Source organism: Anopheles merus, chromosome X, assembly GCF_017562075.2.
Source record: "Anopheles merus strain MAF chromosome X, AmerM5.1, whole genome shotgun sequence".
Classification (NCBI taxonomy): domain Eukaryota; kingdom Metazoa; phylum Arthropoda; class Insecta; order Diptera; family Culicidae; genus Anopheles; species Anopheles merus.
In genome coordinates this window covers 12,094,722-12,119,395 of record NC_054081.1, presented here as the reverse complement: position 1 = coordinate 12,119,395, position 24,674 = coordinate 12,094,722, and the positions used below count along the sequence as shown (strand labels likewise).

Genomic DNA, 24,674 nt, shown 5'->3' with positions numbered 1-24,674 from the left:
AATGCCCTCAACGATAATTTGGGCAAACCCCCTGTGCGCCTACTCCGTCCCCTGCTCAGCCCAGCACACCAGCAGAGCTGCACATGGTTAGGGAAGTTTGTGCGGGAAAAACGCAGCTGCTAAGCGCTCACTCCCTCCCTTTGATCTGCTCCGCTTCCTTCGCCGCCTAAGCTCCCGCGGGGGTGGGAGTATTGTTTTGGTGGAAAGCGCCTAGACACGGGCAGAGAGCCGCGTGATCCCGCAAAGCACAGCTAGAGCGTAACGGGAGAAGGGGGAGTGTACTCGGTAACACAATTTTCCCACGACCCTTCACATAACACAACGCCTCGGCGGGGGTTAGGAGCGGGTGGGCATATGGACGCGGGTGGAAGGATACATTGTACCGTTTGTGTATGTGAATGTGAGTGAGTTGTTGTTTTTTTTTACGAGCGCCGGTTGCACTGAATTTTGCATGTTATTTTTTCTAACCAGCTTTTATTAGAGTTTTTTTTAATTCTAGAAAGGGAAAAGGGAAACAAGAGATAACGAAGGAGAGAGAGAGAGCGTAACATCTGTTCAGATTAAGGCTGCATGCTGGCTACACGCGTTTTTTTCTTTTTAACCGCTGCCTCTGTTCTGCTGTACCAACTCCAACGCGGCTACCTGTACGGTGCGCCTAAATGTATGCAAGCGGATGATCTTTGTTGCGCATTAGCATAACGTGGGTTTCGCTTGCTTGCACGCATCGGTAAAGGTTCTTCCCATCTGTCACGCAAAGCCGCCCAAAAGGGTATTGTATTGTGGGGAAAGGAAGTATTAAGGGGACCAACGCGGAATACTAGGAAAAGATCTTAGTTTAAAAAAAAGGTTCGTAAATGCTACAGTGATAGCGACCTCATTATCATGAGTACAGCTTTTTACTTTTGTTTATGATACGGGTCATGAGCCATAGCAATAATAAACAATTCATTCGAATTGTTTTACGAAGGAGCGTTTTCGGTTTGGAGCGCTAATAAACATTTTTTTAACACTGTTTAATGGTAATCTATCTGAAAATTGTTCAAATGAAACTCAACAATTGACACCTCGCAGCTAGTTCATAAGAAAATAATAGGCGCCTTCTATAATTTATGCAAGAAAGAAGAAAATTTCAATTTATCACTGGAACAATATTCATCATCTGGATCGTATCCGTTTGACAGTTACGGTCCGCCACATTTGATTGCACTATTTGTGTACAAGCAAATCTTTGCTATGTATGGCATCTGCATATTAATACCTTTCTATTTTATTTGTTTTCTATTTAAAAATGTAGACCTACTAGAATTATTTATTTATTTTTCATTTATAAACAAAGTCAGCATGACTTCGTGAATTTGTTAATAATACACTGACTTAACTTATTAGTAGTCTCCTAACTAATACATTTACTAAACACATTTAATAAGAACTGAATACAAACATTAATAGATGAATAAAAGTTTCACTGGTCAGTTTACTCTTTAACGTTTACTTAATTCATTACCACGCAGCCGGATAGTCAATCCTTGCTACGGGGGCACGGTCCATTCTAGGCTTTAACCCATGACGGGCATGTTATTGAGTCGTTCGTGTTGATGGCGTTGAGACCGCCCGATCGTTTAATGTACTATACGAGTTCCTCATTCAGTAGAGTAGATCATTAGAACCAAATTTCGCAGACCTAAATTCAGTAATACATAAGGGATATGGCCCTAGGATGCTACTAGGTTTAATGACAATAGTTCGAAATAGAAGACTCCTAGCATGATACGAATAGGAAATCTTTTTCTGTCCGACTTGGCGGTGAAATTATGGCAAGTATAATTATTACACGCTGAGGATATTTATATGGCAAATTTCCATTCTAAGATACTTTTATAGCAAAAAAGTAATGCTTATCTGTTTTATTAATAATTTATAACATAAACATTTGAATATTTCTAACATTAAAAAATACACTTTTTAATGTTTAAGCCAAAACATGAAACACAACAAACGCAAAACAAAAATTATTAATCATCATTAAAAATTATGAAGATTCGACGGCTTGGGACGGCTTCGAGGATTGGGGATTCATGGAAAAGGTTTCGTAAGGGGACCGTTCGGCTTAGGAGAACGCTATGGGAATGGTCTCCTATATCCTTCTTATTCATCTATTTGGTGTAACAATTAACACGGATATGATGACCTTTAGAGGCTTTCGAGATTTATTCCGTACTACGCAGCCGATTGTTCAGGCTTTGCTACGAAAGGACGGTCCATGTGAGGCTTGAACCATCGTTTGGCATTTTACATATCCAAGCACAGATTTACGGAGCTTTCCTCGGTTGCGCGTCTTTTCCATGTGAAACGTCTTCTTTATACCATGTTTTGAGAGCTGAAATGATAAATTACGTCATTTTTCCTAGACACACGAAACATGCACATGGGACTTGTGCATTTTCAAGGCAATTTTGAAATCGAAGACAATTGGGATCATTATTTTCGAACATCAATGGGATCTTACACGATGCTAAGCTTTTATAGAGTTTGCCAGTTGTCATGTCATCACTCCATCAGCCTAGATTGTTTCAATCTCAAAACTAGAGCTAGATCCGAGTATCTGCTCGAAAAAATTGCCAAAACAAGGTCGTGTTTACATTTATTCCAAGGTGTATTAACGAGATCCGGTGGTGGAATCTGGATTCAAAGGGTGAGTAGACCAGGTGGTCTCATAACCTGTTTTTAATAACCTAATTTGATCGTCACTTTATGACAGGACGGGTGAAAATTTTTGCTCAAACATGCTTTCTGGTAACTTGACGAACACACAAAACACTCTTCAAATTTTCATTCAGAAGTAGAAGCGATCAAAATCAACCTTCTAAATGAATATACCTTGGGATAAGCCCACCTGTATAATATAACCACCTTGATAGCTGCTCGAAAACTGCTATACAAAATAAACAGCTGATAGGTTGAAATCTCAGCCAACGAGACTCGGTTATAGACACCAAACTACTCGTAGGCTATGAAATTGCATGAGGTACTCGAATTATTGTACAAGAAAGGACAAGCGAAAACACCGTTGCAAACCGACCGGCTCCTTTGCGTGTATATATTTCACAAGTACTTTATTTTTTTATTTAAAATTATCGATTTTAACATTCTTTAACATTTCTTTGCAAAATAAGTATGATCCAGTAAGACAAATTCAAACATTTATGAGCTAACCTTATCAAGCTGGCGACGTATCAGCAATTGCGGTATGGTTTTTCATGAAGTGTTGGCATGATTTCAGCCGTCAAGTGTCAAACTCCATACAAAAAAGCTGGCTAGAATCGTTAAACTCTCCACAGTTTGAACTATTTGTTGAATATTGATCTATTTTTTGCGAATCATGAAATAAAAGCGTGTAGAAATTCAACAGCACATAGCTTTATTAGAATTTCAGTAAAATATAATAAAAACCATAAAATCGAACTCGAAGCAATCAGTTGCAAACAATGTGCAGTTGAACACCAAACGTTTATTAGTGAGTAAACAGTGTTTAAATGTTTCTAACAATATTTTATTGGAGCTCAAAAATGATGCAACATTCTAGCAATAAAATGAATCTTTGTTGAATCCATCCAACAGTAACGTGTTGTGTTTTGAAAAGATAATAGGAAACACCTAAAAATCGCCTCCATTTTCTTACCATCCGCCGCTTACTACCACCATCCAGCTGGAAACCAATTACCAATCGCATTACTACCTCATCAGCAGCGCCGCACTACCTGCCGCAGCTCACCGGTGACGGTGCAAAACGCTCGGATCGATCGAAGTCCGATCCATTAGCGGGCGCGCCTTGGAGAATGTGGCCCAGGCTTATTAGATGCTGCTAATTATTAATCATTCCTTTAATTGAATCTTCATCCTGCCGCCGCCGCGGTTGTGCACGTGGCTGGCGGTAGCGCAAAATCCGATCCGCGGCAAGCGGTAAGATAGGCACATTACAGGCCAGGCGCACCAATCCCCTCGACGCGAGCCAGCCAGTCGGGAGGGATGATGCTCCAGCCCAGTGCTTCTGTTTCAGTATTTATGGACACGGAGGCCCCACCGTTGCCGCCTCGCCGTGCCCATCGTTCCCATTTCACTTCCATTAGCCTGCCCGGGCATTAAACGGCCGAAGTAACATCCACACCATTGGCAAACCGCAAAGCAGCGAGCCAGGCTGTTCCCTATTTTCCGGCTCGCGCTGTTGCCGCGCCGCGTGCCAAACGCCCCCGTGCGGCGATGGTCAAATTTTCCGGTTCATTCGCGTGCTCCAATCGCTCGACGCACCTTGCCTGCCCCCCCCCCCCCTCCTCCCCACCCGCTCTCTATATCAACTCGCAGACGACGAAACTTTGACTTTGGCCGGTACAATCCGGATGCCAAACTTCCCAAAAGTGCCCGCCGCATTCAAAAACATGCCCGTAGCGCCCCCCCCCCCTTAGGACGCTCCGTAGTAAAACTGTCGCTTCGGCTTGCCGTGCTGGGGCGCAAATCAACAGACGATCAGGCCACTAATTTTACGACTAATTAATTATTGAATTAATTACCACCCAGATTCGACCTGCCGGCAGCAGTCGGGCTTTGCGGGCAGGATTAAGACGCCGAAGGTGCAGCTCACGATGACGTGCGAAGTTAGTTTTGATCTAATGGCGGGGCTGCCGACCAGTGCTGTTGACAGAAGAGACAGAGAGAGAGAAAAAAATGCAAGCTTATGTTTTCAACAAACCCGTTAAAGCATTTGAAGGATAGTTTATCGAGCGGAAAATAATTACGCTTAGTTCTTCAGAACTTCAGAACAGCGTTTACGTGGCGAAGCATGAGCGAAAAAAAAGCAATTCCACTCTTTGGTTCCTCTGAAATGTCGTTCGAGCAGAAAGTATGCCATTAATAAGACAGTAATGTACAGAGGGTTGCATACATTAGGGCTGCAATTTATCATAGCAGACAAATTAAGGTCCAACAGTTAAAAGGGTGATATTTTTCGAAAAACTGCATTACAAAAAACACACACACAAACACAAGTATTCGGTAACAAATAGATGCTTTATTTTCTTGCACTCCTAGCTACTGTCCGTGCGTACGGGTAGACAGTTTTGTCGATTGCAATAAATAAGGAACCGGACGCAGTTTTGCTGTAACAAAAAAAAACGACAACCGGAAATTGAGCACAGAGCACAAGCAAACGATTTGCAAACGGCTTCACTTACTTATTGAACAGACCGAAGTCATCTTTGGTGCCGGCGGAACAATCGTTCCGCTTGTAGCTGTAGTAGGACGAGCAGGCCGTACCCTCGAATATGTTCTGCCGATCGAGCGATGCGCGGAAGTATTCGACCGCCTTGAAGTGGCTGCAAATAAATTGCACTGCGTAGGTGCGAAACGGGAAGCACCGGTTTAGGACCATTTCGCTCAGCTTGCTCCATTGCTTCATTCACTTACGGTACGCCTTGGTCGTGTCGTTGTTCACCAGCGGGAACTCGCAGCCCGGCTGCGGGCTGGCCCCACTGTTCGCGTAGTAGTCCTGGTGGCCGAGGTTCATCGTCGTGCCGATGATGTTCTTGTCCGTGTGGATCGCCTGCACGAACCGGCCGTCCGTGCGATCGAGCCGCCGGTCGGTCGACACCGGGATCGGCTTGGTGAAGGCCGGCCCGGCCGGATCGAGCCCGATCACGCTCGGCACCTGGCCGCCCAGGTACGCGCCGGCAATGCCGGAGATATGCGCGCCCATGCTGTGCCCGACCAGCGTCACCTGGTTGATGCTGAAGCCCTTCGTCAGCAGGAACTGCACGAACTTGCCGAGGTAGCGGCCCACCTTGGGCGTGTTGCGGGCGGCCAGATTGTACTCGACCAGCGCCAGCGGGCTCCAGTCGACCGCGCAGATGTTGCCACCGATCAGCCGCACGTAGTCGGCGACGGTTTGCTTCACCCAGGTGCGGTTCACGTTGTCGGTCCAGCCGTGCGTGAGGAAGGCGATCGGTTTGGACGGGTCGAGCTTCTGCGTGATGCGCGGATCGTCCACGTACGCCTGGACGTACTCGGGCTGATTGCTGGCGGGACGGCAACGGAAACGAGAACGTCAAAACCACCAACCAGTAGCAGCAGCAGCAGCAGTAGCAGCATACTTACGTCGTTGCACACCAGAACGTTACATCCGTGCTGACGTCATTCGTGCCGAACAGCAGCTGGGAGAGCGTATTGCCAAACGCTCCGATGACGGTGCCGACTCGATTGGCAAGCAGATCGTCCTGGTCAGCGGCTGAAAGCGAACAGAAGGAACAAAAAACAACAATTGCAAAACAACAAAAAATTAAAACTCAAATCCAAAACCGAAGCCACACTTCACCAGCTGCGGAGGGAAAACGATATAGCCACTCACGGTCCAGCCCGGTGGTCATTAGATCGCTGCCGATAAGGGGCAAAAGGGGCAAAAAGCGCTCGCCCGATACGCGCACGACTATTGAAAGCCGGTGCGAGCACACGAATGCGCCTTAAAGTATGCTCAGCGGCCCCATCAGCGTACCGGCGCTCCGAGTGCAACTGAACACGATAGAAACGTACGTGGGAATGGAAATAGGCTTCAAATTAAACTTACGAGTGGCAGCCAGAAAGGAGGACCAGGAGGGAGGGGTAGATACTATGCAAAACTCACGATAAAAAGGATACTCTGGTGCACTGTGTAATAGGAATGGCAAAGAGATCCAGCAAAAAAAAAAAACAAAAAAAAAACAAAACAAAACAAAAAACCCTCAGCCAGACACAAAAGTACCGTGACGATGGGAAGCAAATGTACTGTTGTGCGCTCGGTTCGCAATCACCTGGTCGAGTGGATGGCTTGATCGGCACACGGTGTGCACTAGGATCGCGCGCATGGATATGTTTCGCCCCAGCCGTATTTAATGAACACTCTTCATAATAGGGAGGAAAAAACACAAACAATGACGGATCAGTTGCGTTTTGTTTATCATCGCCGATCCCAACACAGTAAGGCGTCATCCATCAATTACGTAATACATAGTTACGCTGATAGGGAGGGAAGGGCGGTGTCATCAAACGTTACGATTTGTTACATGGGGAAGAGGGGGAGTTTACCTTTTTTATCTAACGCTAAATAAATTGTTTGATTTTTTAAAATACCAAATAAGTAATAAACGAGGATTCTTCTTCGTGACTTAACAACATACGCGGGTATGCCAGTCTAAAAAAGATCTCCTTACTTGTGACCGTTAGTCCGTTATTTGGTCCGTCGAATTCAGTTACCACGGACGGACGGACGGAAAAATTTAACACATGATCGTCGCTGTAACGTTGCATTCCGTTACTGCGACGACCACTCGATTGTACAGGCAGGCATTTGATGATAGTAGCATGCGGTTCGCAAGTGACGACACGCAATTGGAAGCAAATGGCACAAGAATGAACTGTAACGCTGTAAACAGATGTTATAGCAATCCAACTCCTTACAAACTCAATTCGTTTCCAAAAACATTGGAGGTGGAGTTGATGCAGTCAGCCGTTTTTCGTCTGAGTTGATCTTTGCTTGTAATTTTATAAATACATCAAAAATGCAGCCGAAACTTTTGCAAACATTACCGATTTTGCTCGTAACTTGTAAGACATGCGTAACATATTAAACATCACATGTTCTGTCCAGAATAATCAATTTGATAATGATACAACATCGAAAGACAAAGAAAAATGTCTAGAAAGGTGAACATATTAATGGAGGGCCAGGAAGATGGCTGGATGAAAAACGCTTCTGATGATGAGGATGCAAGAACATTGCAAACCGTGCTGAGGATCCGATTATCAGAATCCTTTTGAATTTGATTGCTGCATGGAGCAACTTTTCTTTACATAAAAAATAATGTATTGTTTTGGTTAATTTAAAAAATGTGAATATACCAGCATAAAGTAGAAAAGAAAAAATCACAAAAAAATCTGGTTTTGTAAAAAAACTAAGCAGTTGGAGGGGGGTGTGATCCATTTGCTACGCAATTTGAGAGAGGGAGGGGGGTGGGATTCTTCCAACGTTACAGTTTGTTTTGCTTGGTGGAGGGAGAGAGGCAAAAATTTACAAATTTTGCGTTACGTAATTCGTGGATGACGCCATAGAGAAATTTACAATAATTCTAATTTTAAACAATTTAATATTCCATTAGATGATACATTTCGTAGGAGGGAGGGTTCTTCCCACGTTACAGTATTTTAAACAAGCGGGGGAGGGGGTTGAAAATCTACAATTTTTGCGTTACGTTATTCATGCATGACGCCTTATAGGGTTGAAGCAAAGATTATCTTCTGCCAAACGCCTGCAGGTATGCAATTTGCTTATAATTAGCTTTTTTGTGCAAACGTAAGCACTAGAACGCCTAAAAGTATGTAATATGTCATTTGACTCCAATTTTAGGACAGATTTGATTTTAAAAATGTATTTAATTGTGGAACAAACATAATAAAAATGTGTTATTATCCACCTAGAAAAATAGGGAGAAAAAATACAGTAAATAAATATTTATAACTCACGAGTCGCTAAACCAATGCCGACAAAAAACAGCGAGGGTTCAATTTTAACTTTATAGCCACTGATGGATGACGTAGATTCTTCAATACAGTCGAACCTGTTACACTAGCCATACTTACACCTTCAAACACCTGTGTATGTTTATTTTGAAAGATGTATTTTGCTATGAAATAATCAAACATAAAAAAGGACTTGCTTTCGCAGAGCTATCATGTCAACCCCGGGACAGCCCGGCGTGGGCATGGTTCGGGCTCGTTCAATTGTCGAATCCATCACGCGGACGCAATAGCTCCACAAAAACCGTGTACCGGCGCGTTTAAAATAAGTAACCTGCCATCCGAGTGACCCGGGCCCGGGCGCCCTGCAGGTCCCGAGCGGGAGTAATGAGAGCTACACTGTCCCGCTGCCCGCGAGGCCCCGCAGAACAACCGAACAGCGGCGGCGAAGGGAAGATAATCGGTAGCAAAAAGCACTGACTAGCATAAACAATCACGTGGGGGAAATAACACAGCACAGAAAAGAAAAACGCTTCACTACTCTTCGACAAAATTTTACCCTGCGCAAGACCCACCCTGCAGCCTGCCCCTCCTGGCAGGGAAGAGTGGCATAGGAATGGAGCGAAAATTTATGTGCCCCTGGTTTCCCTGCTCCGTTCGTAGGTAGAAGGATAGAAAATTCCGCGAAAAAAAAAGCCCAAAACAAAGACGAGTGTCGAGCGAAACCAACAGCTTTACAATGGACAGTTCAATACCGCTTGACCAGTTTGGCTTTCTACCCGCTCCTTCGTGCAGGCCCCAATGCAAACGGGGCCCCCCATCATTTACTCTGCCGCTCGCACCGCACAGCGTTGTACCGGCAAAAGGGGGATAGGGCTTCTCAAAAGCTGAACTATGTACTAGGCAGTGTTGGAGCTTTTTTTTATTTTTTGTTCCCTCCCAATTTTTGCATATCCACCAGATCCCGAGCACCACAGGGGGATGCCAGTTGCAATCGTGGGAAATATGTTTGTGCTCCCCACGGTCATCAAACTTCCTCCCCCGGTCCACCATCGCGCGGAGGAATCATGTGCAAACGTACAGAAACCAGCTCAAAAAACAAAAACAAAAAACAGAAAAGGGAAAACAAGTACATTTTCCAAGCAGCGTTAGGCTGTGAGATTTGTTTGCCGAGCGTTGTTTTTTGTGCAGCATGTAAGATAGTTCTTTTTTTTTTCGATTGTTTGTCTGCCGGCAATTGTTGATTTGTTGTTTTGTTTTGCAGTTTTTTTTTGTTGTTGCATGAAACTGAAGTAGCCAGCGCTCTGGAGCTGGCACAATGCGCTAGCCAGCATGTATTTAACGGCACGTTACACCCGATTTTTTAACCGTTCTTTTTCCTTTTGTTTCACTACATTCTTGTTCTCTCTCTCTCTCTCCTCTATTGTACAGCTTGCACACGTACAATGGACACAACAGTGGAACGATACTGATGAAATATTACGTCGCAAATGGGACCGATCCCGCTCATGCCATGGGAACTGATAGGCGGGTTCGCATTACAAAAGCGAATCCGCTGCGGAAACGATTTGCAGCAAGTGTTGGGTGGCTCATTTCCGATTACAATCCGACAATCGGTCGCTTCCATGCGGACAGGTCGCCCGTGAGCTTGTACGTAAGAAAATGGTTGCTCTGTCCCAAAGCAAAAGTAGGCGAATGACAAAAACCAAGGCCTCAAGATGCTGTCCATTTTTGCAAATGACAATTTTTAGGCCGAGTGCAGTATCGTCTCGTACCTAACGGGCTTTTTGCGTAGGCAAAAAGTGATAATAATGCAAAGAGCGCAAATCAACACGCAAAACAATCGTTTGGGTGAGAGAGAGATAGAGAGAGAGAGAGAGAGAGAGAGAAAGAGAGAGATAGAGAGAGAGAGAGAGAGAGAGAGAGAGAGAGAGAGAGAGAGAGAGAGCCGATTTAACCAGCTTTACGCTGCTGTTGGCGAGGGCAGAAAGAAAAGCGCCTGAATTGCTGCAAACACGCGTTCCTGTCGAAGCGTTACAAACCCGCGCCATCTAGGTGGGAGGCACCGAACCGAAACCGAAGCTTCCGACCGCCAACGGGTCAATGGCAATAATGAATAGCATTACGCACGGTGGAATCTATTTTTCCACTTCGCCGCCTGCCGGCGTGCGTTCCGGCAGCGTTTCCTAGCTTTGATAGATGCTTCCTGCATCGTGATTGTTAGCTCATCATAATTGCGTACCGTCAGCCGTCCAAAGAAAGAAAGAGAGTGCAAAAACTCTCTCTCACACACACACACACACACCAACATTCTGAACAGAAGATTTGCACCCTTTTGCCCTGTTAGAGCCGAGTGTCGGGATGTGGAGGTGCTGCAGAAAAGAGCATAGGAAGCAATGGGGCAACGGTTTTGCAAACGGGACAGCGCACCAAGCCGCTCTTTCGCTTTGCGATCGAAACCTACACAGATACACATGCACATATTGCTACACTTTGGCAGACCTGAGAAGCCCTCTCTTCCCTCCTCTCTCTCTCTCTGGCAGCACAACACGGTAATCTATTTGTTTGCGCTACAATTTACGGCTGGCTTCATTTGAATTTAATAAATCAAAAATATTACCCTCGGCGGTATGATTAATCTGCCACGCCAACCCCGCTACCCGGGGATACAGTCTGCACCAGGGAAGGGAACCGACACACACGGTGGGGAGATGCCCCAAACCTAATGGTACGTTGCGAGCGACGTCGGCGGGTCCTTGGTTTTGGGTCCGATGCCCGCCTGCCCAAGGAAGACGCCCTCAACCAGTCCATCATCGGGTCTCGCGCTGCTGAAGCAATTTTCACTTGCATCTTCCGGTACTGCCTGGATCGGTGTGTGCGTGTGTGTGTGTCTCGAATGATGGGGTTAGGTGGGCAGAGAAACCACCACCTCCAGCACCAATTCGTCTGTTAAATATTTCGCGCGGCCCTGGAGCGGCGACGACCTACCCAGCTACATGTGCTTCACGACCAGGGGCGCCACGATATGAAATAGCGATGAGTGGCGCAATAAAAGTGAACCACCGCAAAAAAAAAGCTGGTAGCTGGTACGAACGGGAACGACGCAAAAAGGTGAACCACGTGCCTCACACCGCTTATCTTCTGCTAACCAGAGGGCGAAGTCGCTCGAAATCGCTTGAAGTCGACGGAAAAGATTCTACTGACACATACGTGGATGAGTAATTTTTTTCAACGATTACGTAGTGTGCTTGTGTCCGATACTATCGTTTTTTTTTTTTTTTTTGAAATGAATGATCTGGCACTGTTTTAGCAAAAGCAAACGCCGAAATTTATGCAATTTGTGTAACATTTCGCTCCTAATCATACGAGGACATCAGCATGTAAGCAAACGTTCATCAACTGTACTTTTTCTTTTTCTTAGAATCTCTCTCTCGCTCTCTCTCTCTCTCTCTCTCTCTCTCTCTCTCTCTCACTCACTCACTTTCTGTTTTATCTACTTTTTTTCTGTGGCCTCATGCTCACACACACCCATTACTTCTGCTTCGTTAAAACTTTACGAGCGCTTTAGGCTGACCCTTCCGATAGGCCCTAACTAGCAAGCCTAACTGCCGCGCCACTGTGCAAGACGTGAAATTTCGGGCATACTTTCATGCACTTAATTATGCTGAAAATGTCCCGCCGACTGTTCGCCCATAATGAACCGCTAGCAAGTGTGCGATGCACTGCCACCGAGCTGGTGCTGCTGCTGCTGCTTCGTTAAATACAAAACGGCAACACATCTCGCGCACATTGTGGCCGTCCTCCGTTCGCGCTTCCAACAATCCGCGCACTCGCTGCCTTCCCGTTTTGCCCTGCCTGTCCGCAAATTAACGAGCGAACCGAAAAGGTAACAGAGTCGTACAGATCAATGCGGTCAAGCGAAAGAATTTAACAAGCAATCATTCCCGGGGTCTGCGAAAGCTCCCACCCACACACACACACACAGACACTCACAGTCATGCACGGCATCCGGAAGAGCGGAGCGGGCCGTCCGGCCAGCGAACCAAAATGTAGCAGCATAATCTGCTGCTCGCCTGCTGTAAACGCTCGCGTATCGCTTCCCAGCCAGAACAGATCGTTTTAATCCTTAATGCAGCACGAGGTTAAATAAAACTGCTTCCCGGGCAGAGTGGTAGCCAGCAATGCCAACCATTGGAGCGATTGGACGCGACGCGACGCGATCAAACGACACTTTTTTCGGCTCCGCGTTAACGTTTTCCGGCGTTCGACGGGTGGATGTGATGTTATCCTCATTTGACGCCTTGCAAACATGACCCCGGGCGAAACCGGTTCAAGGTACGGCCCGACCCGGTTCATTCTACCGATGATGGGTAGCAGTGGAAAGCATAATAATAAAAAAGGAAAAACATTTCCCTGCTGGTGTAAGCGTGGTTGGGCGAGCGAGAGGCCAATGTGTTCCTAGCAGCGGAGCTGTAGCTTGCGGTGACGTATGTGTTTTCCTTCGCAGGCAAGCAAATCATCAGTAACGAGCGGCGATCTCAAGATGGATAAAGGGGCACGAATTCATATTGATTATGCGTTTGATGAGGCATGAGCTACTTACTAAGGAACGGCAGTAAGTCATCCTGGCGCGCGCTGAAATCGGCCATCGAGGAGGAGAAGTTCTGGAAGTGGAGGCAAGAAAGAGAATACAAGTTAAAGAGCGTTACACATTCAATGTTATCCTTTCCTGTGTGGCTTACAGCCCCATTGTGCTTTAGAAAATGTAAAATAAGAACATTTTGTGAGCAGCATTGCATACCTTTAGGCGTATATCATTAATATACCATTAGAATGCGTTACCGCCACTTCCCAGTTGATTGGTTTTACCTTCAAATTAAGCCTACAAGTGTTCGCAAATCCACGCAGCAGTAATCCTGCTTACCATATTAAGACAAACATCGCAAGCAAGGCAGCACGCACTGCACGCTGAGCGCATTTTAGCGCCGTCCTGTCTGCCACTAATAACTTGCTGCGAAACGGCAAACAGTAGCAAGCGATCGGGACAGACACCGCCCCACCCACTGCGCCGATCGCTTCGCGCGGGCAAACAGTAGTAACCGAAACAGGGGCGCTCTGGCAACTCTTTTGTCCGGCGTCTTTTTAATAATAAACGGATTATATTATGAACCGCTTTACACAAGCGCGCCCGTCACCAAGTGGGCGAGAGGGGCTGAAATTACTGAGGTGAGGTGGAGGAGAAAAGATTATCCCAAACGTCCCTGCCAGTCCGGTTCCACGCCGGTGTGCAACGGTGGAGTCGCCGGGCGTAGGGATTTGCCGAGCGAAAACTTCACGAATTTATGAGACAGCCGAGCGAGCGAGCAGCCGGGAGGATTTAGTCCTTCCTTCTTCGGCGGGTACGTACGGAGCTTACCCCGCCGCCAAACGATGAGCTATTTTTTGCTATTCTTTACTTTCTCTCTCTCTCCCCTTCTCTCTGCACACACAGTCTTGCTGCTGCTGCTGCTTCGAAATGCCCGGCTCCCTGCCATCGTTCACGCTAAATGATATATTAGGATGACAATGGACAATATTATCTTAGATTCTTGCTGCACCTTGAGGCGGTGAGCGCACCCGCTCGCCTCCTTGCGTCCGGACCCCCCCCCCCCCCCGGTCAGTGAAAAATGCGGCAAGATGAAGTGTGAGCAACGGTTTCGGGTTTGCCGCTGCGGGCGGCTAATAGAAAGAACATCTTCACGGGAATTCAGCGCCACCTTCACCGGGCGTAGCAGTAGCTGGTGTTGGTGTTACGTTACGTGCCAACGGAAAGGCCGCAGGAGGAGGGCTGATGAGGCAGGCGCGGTGGCGAAAAGGGGAAGGAAATAGAAAATAATCGCCCAGCTGTGCTGACGTCCGAGAATAAAGGGAATGTGTCCTTTACCGTTCATTGGCCTGCCCTCGCACTGCTTTCCCCCGTTTTTTTTTGCGGTGAGAGGTTGAGGAAATGACATTTTCGTTCTCGACAATTCCCACGCCCGTGTGTTGCGATGCGAATGTGTCGAGACGGGGGTTGCAGCAGTGCCCCGGGAAATGATGAGAGATGGCAATGATTCAAGATTCGACACGAAGCCATTTCTCATGGTACGCTTCCTGTTTTTTTTCTTTCCTCCTTTACCGACATTTTTATATTGTCCCTGTTTGGGGTGGTGGAGTGGAATTAAATCTCGGGAACCTGTTGAGCAATGCTGGATGCTGGCTGAGTGCTCGCAGCGGGCAAAGGGGATGAAAACAAACGCCACCCGGCTGGGAAGCGTCGGACAGTGGCGGCTGGCAGCGCTTTATCGAAATTATGGATTGGCTACCGTCCGAGCCGGAACAGGTGCGAACGGCTTCCATTACAATAGTTTGTAAACTGGAAGAAACATTGTTCCGTTTCTCTTCTTTATTTTTTCTTCCTCTCGGGAGCACACCCATCGCAGTCGCGGAAAGGTCGAGCGGCACTAATCAAGCGCTGCCGCTACTGGGTACAGCACGGATGTACCGTAGCACATAAATCGTTCAATTTCCGTTTGTTGCTTTCCTTTTCCGCTGTCAAACATTACGCTAGCAAAAAGGGAAGATCCTTTTTCCCTTTCCGAGGCTACGGACGCATTGCAACGGTTCAGCGGGACGAACCCGTTTTCGAAAACTCATGAACTAGTTTGTATCGGTTCACGCTTAGAAGCAGGCTTGAAAATAGTTTGAGCATGCTTTTTGCCATTGTTATGATTTTCAACCAAATATATTCCACCGAGAGGTGTTAAAAATGAAGCAAAACATTAAAAAATAGACTTTTATACCACAACAATATGCAGCTTGCATTATGTATCCCAAATAGGCATTGAAAACTATCCAAAGCAGCACAACAAAAATTCCAATACGCCTAGATGTGTGCATTGCTACCAGATAAATAGTTTGAACTACCATAACGCCTACATTTATGCTGCAAAGTCCTATTTTTAATTAAATCTAGGGGACCTTCTTCATTTGCAACCAGTGCTGTCACTGTCAATGTCATAAAAAATCTGACTGAAACAAAATCCATGTCAGCGTCACGTACTCAATTGTGATAATCAGATGTGATACTCCAACAGTTGGTGTGACCAATACATACTTGGTGACTTTATAGCAATCAACGCTAGATCAGTCTTGACTTTGTCATGACTTTTGTTGTTGTTGTGATCAGATCTGCAAAATATCAGTGACATAGTAATGACAAATTCCAGCTGAAACAAAACTATGTCAGCGTCACGAGCTCTTCTGCGATGATCAGACGTGAGACTCAAACAGTTGTTGCGACCATCACATCATATGGGTCATTTTTTACACCCAACTTTTGGTCAGTCACTTAATCGCGATATTTTATGACGGCGATGTTCACAATAGTTATGAGATATAACCGGTACGTGCGAGTGATGTCAAGCAACAAACCGAGCATGTTTTCTCGCTCTGCTTGATCCGACAGATCATCAAACCAGACAGAGCGAGAAAGCATGCTTATTTGGTTGCTCGGCACCACTCGCCAAGTATGTCGCAAGATTGTCAAGAAAAATTGTCAAGACCATGTGAGTGACCGAGAGTTTGGTGCCAACAAAAATGTCACCAAGCATGTGATCCACCAACTGTTTGAGTCTCACCTCTGATTATCACAGTTGTGAATGTGAGCAGATTCGAGCTTCGTTTCTGTCATGAGTGTTGGTGACTGAAAGAGTGACATTTGGCAGCACTGCTCACAGCCAGAAAAAACCATGATTATGCTTGTCAGTCAGAGTGTCGCGCTGTACCTAAGCACTCACATGTTCCGTTAGGAATGGCATGACGCACTTTCATTAAGCATCAAGCTATCACGGATATATTCATTTTATTCGGTGGTGATCGTCACGTGATGCTCATGACATTTTGCAGCACTGGCAGTAACAAATATCAAAACGCCCAGATGTATGCTTTGTTACCATATAAACAATTACACATTCCGAAACGCCTGGGTGTATGTATTGCTACCAGACGGAAAATCAAAAATACCATTGCGCCTAGATTTATGCTGCAAAATGCCGATTTTAAACAAACCAAAGTAACCTTTTTAATTTGCAACCCTTTTACAACTCAAGTTTATCATTCGACGATAAAATGCAATACTGATCTGTGTTAGATGTTACATTTCTTTTGCAATTTCCTCTCCGCCCAGTCGCATGCAAGCTGCAACAATCTATTCCTTTCCCATGTTGAGAGGATGTGGAAAAACAACAACCTCACATCCTTTTCCCCCCCCCCCCCCCCTGCCAGCAGATTCTTACCGTTTTCCATTTTGCCACAATCCACTTCTACAGCTAATCCCAGCACAAACCATCGCTGGCCATTCGTCTCATCGTTTGCTCGTCTCATCCGCTCATCCGTTCATCGCTCATCATCCACCCCCCCCCCCCCCTCTGTCCCAAGCTCATCCACCGTGCCCGTCCACGGCTGAGACACTTCATAGTGCCGAGCGAGTAACCTGTCCAATAAAGCCACTCGAGAATCAATCATGCAAACATATTCAATAAGTTACCTAACTTTATTACATTCCACCTGGTACGCCCGGGTACGGCTGGTACCCCGGTTACCGTGCCGTTCCTGCAGGACGACAGCAGGTGCAGTGCTCGAGCAGCTCGCCCCACACGTAATCGGGAGGATGTAAAGCAAGGTAGAATGTGTTTGTGGCGGGGGTGGAGGGGACCAATTCAATCTGTCTTCCTTGTGCGCGTCCGTGCGCAATCCTGTTTAAGAAAATTTCATATTGTTTTCTTTTCGTTTGCCTTTTTTTGTTTTGTTTCTTTTTAGTGTTTTTTTTTTTTTTGGCTCCTCTCGACCAAAGGAAGCTCCTGCAAGCTTTTCCTTATCCCGAGCAATGCTTTTGATGTGTGCCGTTGTTTCTGTTGCTCTGGCGCTATTTTTTTGTTCGTGTGCTGTATGCTACCCCTTTCTCGTTTCCTCTCCACACATGTTGCACCACTAAGGGGTCTAGTTGCTGGGGTAGGAGCGGAAGGAGTATATGTGTGCCGCAATGCATGCAAAATGCTGAAAGATTCGGGCAACTTCCCACGAAAAAAGCCACAACATACATACACACACAATCTGCTTTTGCCGCGGTCTTGGGGCGGAAAGGGATGACTTCAAACTAGCCCGGGAAGCTCCAGCCGGGGAGAAGAAACACATAAAATGAAATACGAATGCAGTGTAGTATCGTTTTGCCCCGGACAAACGCACGGACCGAAGAACGGTGATGTACATTGCGAGTGCTTGCAGCGCCAGCACTTCGAAAGCAAAGCGGGCGCCGCACACAGAGAGAGAGACAGGGGAGAGGGAGAAATCACCCGCTCGCAAGTTCTTAATACAGTGAAGCATTTCTTTTTGGGCGCAGCTCTGTGGGAAGGGGGGAAGCCGAATCGGCGAGGAAGTCGTTACGCAAAACATGCTTCAAAAGTGCTCTACACCACTGCACGTAACGTTTCTGGATCTGGTTGCGGCCAAGTTTGCTCCACTCGCTCTTGCTCCCGCACTGCATTGGCGGATGACATCCGACCGAATTGGTGCGGTGCTTGTTGGCCACTTTGCACACACACACACACAAACACACTGGAGCCCGGTGGTTGAAGTCGAGCGTGGTGTGATTGTGAAGCGTTGGAGAAAAAGAATTTAATATATTCTTTGCAATAACAACGCAAAAACGCATCGGTGAACGGTTGCCTTTTGCCTTTTTTTTACTCGACCATTGGAAAAGGTCAGTTTCCATTTCGTTATTGCAAATGGTATGCATAGCTTCAGTAGAGTGTCCCTACAATGTTGCCTTACACGTTACATTGTTTAAAGAAAGTTTTGAATTTATACCATAAATCATTCCTAAATCATTGCTTTAGAATAGTAGTTGGCGCTCGGAATCGGACCCACTCGATTCCGATACCGTGTTTGAAATCCATTGTGAAGCCGATTCCGATGATGGAATCGATTCCGATTCCGGAGATGACTTCGGCGTTGACTACGGAATCGTTTCCGCAATCAGAATCGGCTACGGAATCGGAATTTACCTGAGAATCGCAGTTTGCTCCGGAAACGGAAACAGAATTGACTCCAGAAATGGAATTAGCTCCAGAATGAGAATCAGTTTTTCAAATTAAATAAAAAGTTTCAGAAACAAAATCAACCCGCGAATCTTTATGAGTATGGATCGTTTACAAGTAAATTTTTATTCTTTGCGGCTATCGATACGTAGCATCATTGAACTCAAACGCCTATTCTAATGGAGATACCGAAGCCGACTCGGATTTCGGAGCCGATTTCGATTCCGGAACCAATTCCAATTCCGGAACCAATTCCAATTCCAGAACCAATTCCGATTCTGGAACCAATTCCGATTCCGGAACCAATTCTGATTCCGGAAACAATTCCGATTCCGGAACAAATTCCAACTCCGGAACCACTTCCGATTCCGGAACCAATTCCGATTCCGGAACCAATTCCGATTGCGGAACCAATTCCGATTCCGGAACCAATTCCGATTCCGGAACCAATTCCGATTCCGGAACCAAATACGATTCCGGAACCAATTTCGAAACCAATTCCTATTCGGATTCCGGACCCGATTCCGATTTCGGAGCCGATTCCAGAATCGATTCTGGAAACTGATTCCGGATCCACTATCTGGGATCGATTCCAGAAAACTGCCGAGCTAGCCATAATCGATTCTGACAAAAACTTCAATTTTCCAATGATCCAATCTCTTCAACAACATATGAATATTATTTAGCTGAGAAATTTGCCGGCAAATGGAAACAATGAAAAATCATTAACAGGCAAAGGCACAAAACACATTCTTCCATTACGAATAAAACAATAATCTCAAACATTTGTAATAAATAGCGCCTTGTAAATACGGCCGTATCGGCTAGTAATTAAATTAAAAATATAAATAATTCGCCTTAATAAATGAATGTTGCCTAATATCTAGGGTTTATGGCTCAGTAAAGATCTGATCAGCTGTGAGTTTTAGCTCAGTTATTGTTGAGAAGTGTTAAAATGGTACGGTTATGTACAGCCTGTGAACTGCTCTGAATTTTGGCCTGTGGCAAAATGACAAGATTTGGCAATATGTCAACAAAAATGGGAAAACAACCGAGAACACTCCTCGGTTGAGGGCTTTAGAAATTACATATTACCGGAGAAAAGGTTGTGTGGAATTAAGGCATCAATGTTTGCCCGTAGTAGGAATCATGTTGAGCTTATATATGACAACTATTATTTGACATAACCAAAATACTGCAAAAACCATGTAACTTGATTGATTTTTACGATATTTTTTTAATGAATTCTAAAGCCATTGTTTACACCAGGAAATTCTTGCCAGCTTTTTTCACCTCATTAAACTTTCCGAAATTGGCAGAAAAACGGTTATATTTTAAATTCTATCAATGTAATAATTAACAACTTCACTTCAATTCAATAGTTTTGGACATAACTTTACATTTTGTAGATAAAACAATAAACGAAAAAAATGTATGCCTTAGAGGCAAAAATTGTGACCCATGGTCAACAAGTGGTACCTTAAGGACAAAAATAGATGAGCTATGTTCAAATTTTTGTGCCAACAACTGTAATACTTTAAGACGTAATGTCAGTAAGAATAAATGAAATTATAACAAAAATAAATTCTTCACTTTTACCGCCAGTTGGAATTTGTAAGAAAATTTCACCTGGGCATAGAAGGCTCGTGTACAGCAAGCAGCAATCTTCTAATTGATTGGCAACTAATTGTGCAACTACACAAAGTGCCCAAAGGGTAGACCATAGCCTAAGCTCGATAAAACGCCCAAAGCTCTGCTATCGCAGAATCGTCCACCGAACGTCACCTTGGTAGTTTGGAGGGTAAAAGCAATACTTATTGCCCAAATCATAAAAATACTGTTTCCGCCGAAAAAAAACCCCATTATTTGACGGCCGACCACGTCCAGCTGTGAACTGTCAAATTGATGAAATGCACCTTCAATATCACCCTCGGCACAAACGCGATAAAAGCAGTACAGTTGTCAGGCAGGATAAAATGGCAGGTGCCAAACAAAACTGTGCTGGCCACTGGAGCTGGCCTTTTTTTGTTGTGTGCTTTTAGTCCCGGTTTTGTTTCTTCCCGCCCACAACCCGCGATCGTTCTTACTTACCGTGCTGATGCCAAAATCGAACGGTGCGGCACTGACGGGCGCTGCTAGCGGTGCAACGGCGGCAACCAGCAGCACTGCCAACCCGTACGCCAGCCAGCGGGCGACATGTGTGATGGGAAAAATGCAAAGTTCCTCCCTGCTGCTTGGGGTTGGGACGGGCGTGGCCGGACCCGGGGCGGAAATGGGAGAACAAAAACACAGAGAAAGCAGTGTTAGTGGAAAATCGCCGGGATGCGATGGGTGGGATGTGGAAGCGAATCCCCGTAAGCGTTCGTTGATTTATGCAAAAATGCTGTAAACCGGCGCCAAATCAAATCTCGCCAGTGCTCGCAGTGGGACAGTGGGTTGCACCGGTGTGTTGGGGCGGGACGAAGTGTTTTCCGACCGTTGGTTTGTTTGTGTGTGTGTGTGTGTGTGTGTTGCAAACTGCCAAACCGCCCGGGACCAACGACCCCCGGGGTAAGGAAAAGGCGTCCGTGAGAAAGGAGACAATGTCCTTCTTCGCTTCGCTTGGAAAGGTGCTTTAGCGCTTCACTCCCGCTACTTACCGCAAGCTCGTGAATGATTTCCTCATCCTTGCGAGATGTATATCGTAGTGAGGGTTCCGAGGTTTGATTGTGGGTGTATTTTGTAGGTGGATTGTTGGCTTGTTGCTTTACAATGGCAGCTACGCTATTTCTGCTCTCAACCGTCAACGCAAGCCGTCTGCACAAACACTTTCGACACTTACTTCCACCGCGGGGAAATACTTTTCTCTGTGTAATCACTTTTGTTTTCTTCTTCTTCTTCTTCTTCTTGCAAGCACAGGACTTTAGCTGCCGTTTGCGTTCTCCTTCTTCCGCCGGCTAGGTTTGACTTGTGAATTCTCAGCTCACCGACAAACCACCGGTACAGGCATTTGGTAGAACGAATCGATCAGTTTGTATCTGTAAGGGGTAAGAATAGGGGGACACAAATTAATAAAACGGCTTCAAATCATCGCACACAACGGCACTCCAGCTCCAGCTGCCAATTATACGGGAAACGCTAGTTTTGGGGGGACAAATGATTTCACACCTGCACAGCCGTTTGGAGCGAACTTCGCCTTTATGTAACCACCCGAAACCCTTCCTCGAAACTGTCGGTTCTGTGCGATCCGCTGGCCGCTTTTAAGGAAGCCCTTTTTCACCCTGCGGGAAGCCTCGTTGATACAGTTCGGCACGTGCTGATCGCTTTGCGCAAAGTGGCCAGCATTGTTGTTTTGGCTCCCAATAAGAAAATAATAAATAAAAACACACACACAAACTACAATGCACTCCAACCGGATCCGCTGCGCGGGCGAATGAATCGTATCGATTGAGATTGAGACGGGACAACCTGTATCAATAGCTCATCGGTCGACGCGACGCCCCAAAAAACGTGCCAAAAACAGAACAACAACCAGCACCTCAATCCAGAATCTAGAACAAGGCTCCGCACTGTTTAGCGCGCGCCCGGGAGTTTGCACAGTGCGGCGTGCTTTGGCCCCGGGCCCGATAACCTTCAAATAACATTTGCGCGCGAAAGTTTCTCGAACGCTCCAGCGAGATCGGGCCGCGCTCGAGAATTTGGAGCCGGACGCGGCCAGATTCTTGGGCCGTACTTTCTACTCATTTGCATTAGGGTGGCGGCGCGCGATCGCGCCGAAAAGGTGTCAACTGGTGGTTGTCGGCTGGGAGCATTTCTTCTAAGGCTAGATCTCAGACACCCGACCCGAAAACCTCAATCGCGACACACACGCGCGCACTCGGCTGTTTGCGAATCGCAGAGTTTTGATTGTAGTAGGCAGCGCGCGACTTGGCGCGGCGTTGAGCTGTCTTGGAGATGAGGCGACGAACGCCCAGATTCGACACTTTCTCCCGCAAGGGCGCCGATGCTGGTGGGCCATCCGAGCGACATTAAATTGACACACATACCGGCCAAACCGGTGGCGGGGTTTGTTGATTTTTTTTTTCGGGAACCACGCAGTTTGTTTTTCAATGTTGCTTCTTCCCTTTTTTTGTTTGTTTGGAAGTTTCTTCTATCACTTCTCGTTTGTTCTGTTGCGACTAACACCTGCACACAAACACAGTTATCAGTGACATACTTTTTTCGCCCTCTTCCTCGCTCGTTGCGATCCGCGATCGCATTAACACCTGCACAGCAAGGGAGGGGGTGACGCACCCATGAACTTGATCTTCGCGCGGCTAGGCCAGCATGTGGCCAAGCTCTGCCAAACGTCTCACCCGACCAACCCGACGGTTGTGTACATATTTATCAAAAGCGCATTCCAACCAACGTATGCGCGTGTGTGTGTGTGTGTGTTCACAACGCACCTCAACACTTTACTTCCTGCGCAGCTTCCACCGCGTCCGCCGTCCTCCCTGGTTCGCCAAGCGCAAGAACACGTCCACTTGAATTCGCCCGACAAATCCGCACGTGCTGCCTGGACCCTTGGACGACTTGGCACCGCTTTTGTTGTTTTGTTTTGCCTGCGCTGTAGAACGCACCACTACGCCACGCGCGACACGCAACACTCAACTGGGCGTCCGGCACAGACTCCCGCGGGCTCGGGATCGGTTTCGGGAGTCTCAGTCTTGTGTTGTTGCCTTTTTTTTTTACCCACTTTCTATGTATTATTCGCCCGTCTTCGCCTTTCCCATCGCCGAAAAACTGTCGCGCCCAAAACGAAAACACCTGCAACAGGTTTTCATCGCTCCGTCTCGCTATTCCCCCCTGCCCACCCCCTTTTCGGCTGCATCGCATATTTGTTCCGTTTTGTTCCCGGGATGCGCAGGGCGCAAGACGGCGGTGTGCCGGATCTTTCCCCGGTGCGGGAATGGTGCGCGCTGTGCCTCTTTTGTTGTGACAGTAAGCAAACCGTAACGCCCGTACCCACTTTCGACACGCACACACGCAGACACGCGCCACCGTCGGCATCACGGTTCCGATCGGTTCCGTACGGAAAGGTAAAATTGTCCACACAGGGCCCCGATGGGATGGACGTGTAATTTCTCTTCCAATCGGGTGTGTTACTTTCGGCTCGGCTCGCCCATTCGGTGTTGGTGCCGGTCGCACGCGCACGTACCGTACCGGCTTATCCACACGCGGCGCGTAGTGCGTTGCTTTGTAGTGGACATTGTTTTTTTTTTTTTTTGCTTCTCCCCCTATCCTACTATCCTACCAGCCAATAAACCGTACCTGACTGTGCGAACAACTTACCCTTCTCTGTGCGTGGTGTGCTTTGTTCAGCGCGTGTGTCCAACGTCCAAGGAACTCTCGAAGACTTCCCCTGGGGATGGATGTGTGATCTGCACGTCTAGAGCGGCGAGCGCTTTCTGAACTCCTGATAATCTGTGCACTTCTACCTAGTATATATCTAGTCGCTGCCCGGCCGCCGGTCCGTTCTATCTTGCTACACTTTCCTGATCGCTCGCTGTCTCGCTCTCCCTCGCTAGCGTGTCTACAGTCCCGCGCACCAGCAAAACCAGAATCCCAGATCCACCCAGCCACTCAGCGGGTCAACGACACGAGCAGCTCCATAAACAAGGGATTCGCCTTAAAACAGCGCGTCTCTGGACCACCGGCGCAAATGGGCAAACTTAATGTGGCCCCATCGATTCGCCCTTACGAGACGATCAGTTTCACAGCGCAGATTAGACATTCCAGGGACAGGGCACGTGTGCGCACGCTCGTACGCAAAAAAAAAGAGTTGCTACTTGCGCTAGTGGTGGGAGCTCGGAATCGGAATTCCGTGTTCGAAATCTATGCCGGAGCCTATTCCGATACTGGAATCGTTACGATTTCCGGAGCCGATTTCGTTGTTGATTCTAGAGCCGATTCCGTTGTTTAATCAGGAGCCGATTCCAGAGTTGACTCCGATTCCGGGATCAATTCCGGAATAGGCTCCGGAATCAATATCTGCTCCGAAATCAA

At 46.7% G+C, this 24,674-nt stretch overlaps 1 protein-coding gene across 3 annotated transcripts; it reads right to left on the bottom strand.

Moving 5' to 3' along the window:
• Positions 1 to 5,040: 5,040 nt before the first annotated feature.
• On the bottom strand, positions 5,041 to 24,060 carry LOC121593761 (phospholipase A1 3). Of its 3 annotated transcripts, none has more exons than XM_041916434.1 (8): positions 23,961 to 24,060; positions 21,290 to 21,667; positions 20,742 to 20,883; positions 13,139 to 13,199; positions 6,145 to 6,274; positions 5,458 to 6,065; positions 5,226 to 5,382; positions 5,041 to 5,150 (listed from the first exon to the last, which is right to left on the bottom strand). In XM_041916434.1, the coding sequence occupies exons 2-8, from the start codon at positions 21,313 to 21,315 to the stop codon at positions 5,063 to 5,065; spliced, it is 1,212 nt and encodes a 403-aa protein (XP_041772368.1). In that variant the 5' UTR covers positions 21,316 to 21,667; positions 23,961 to 24,060; the 3' UTR covers positions 5,041 to 5,062. The 3 variants fall into 3 exon arrangements, with proteins under 3 accessions (XP_041772368.1, XP_041772361.1, XP_041772376.1); XM_041916427.1 differs by lacking the exon at positions 23,961 to 24,060 and adding an exon at positions 21,798 to 21,909; XM_041916442.1 differs by lacking the exon at positions 23,961 to 24,060 and adding an exon at positions 21,798 to 21,909 and having other exon boundaries at positions 20,742 to 20,880.
• Positions 24,061 to 24,674: the final 614 nt, after the last annotated feature.

Coding starts and splice junctions, on each gene's coding strand:
- LOC121593761 (XM_041916434.1), bottom strand. CDS start 21,315: ATGAGGAAATCATTCACGAGCTTGCG. Junction 13,200..20,741: donor TCGATTTTGGCATCAGCACG/GTAAGTAAGAAC, acceptor CTCCACTTCCAG/AACTTCTCCTCCTCGATGGC. Junction 6,275..13,138: donor TGACTTACTGCCGTTCCTTA/GTAAGTAGCTCA, acceptor GTTCGCTTTCAG/CCGCTGACCAGGACGATCTG.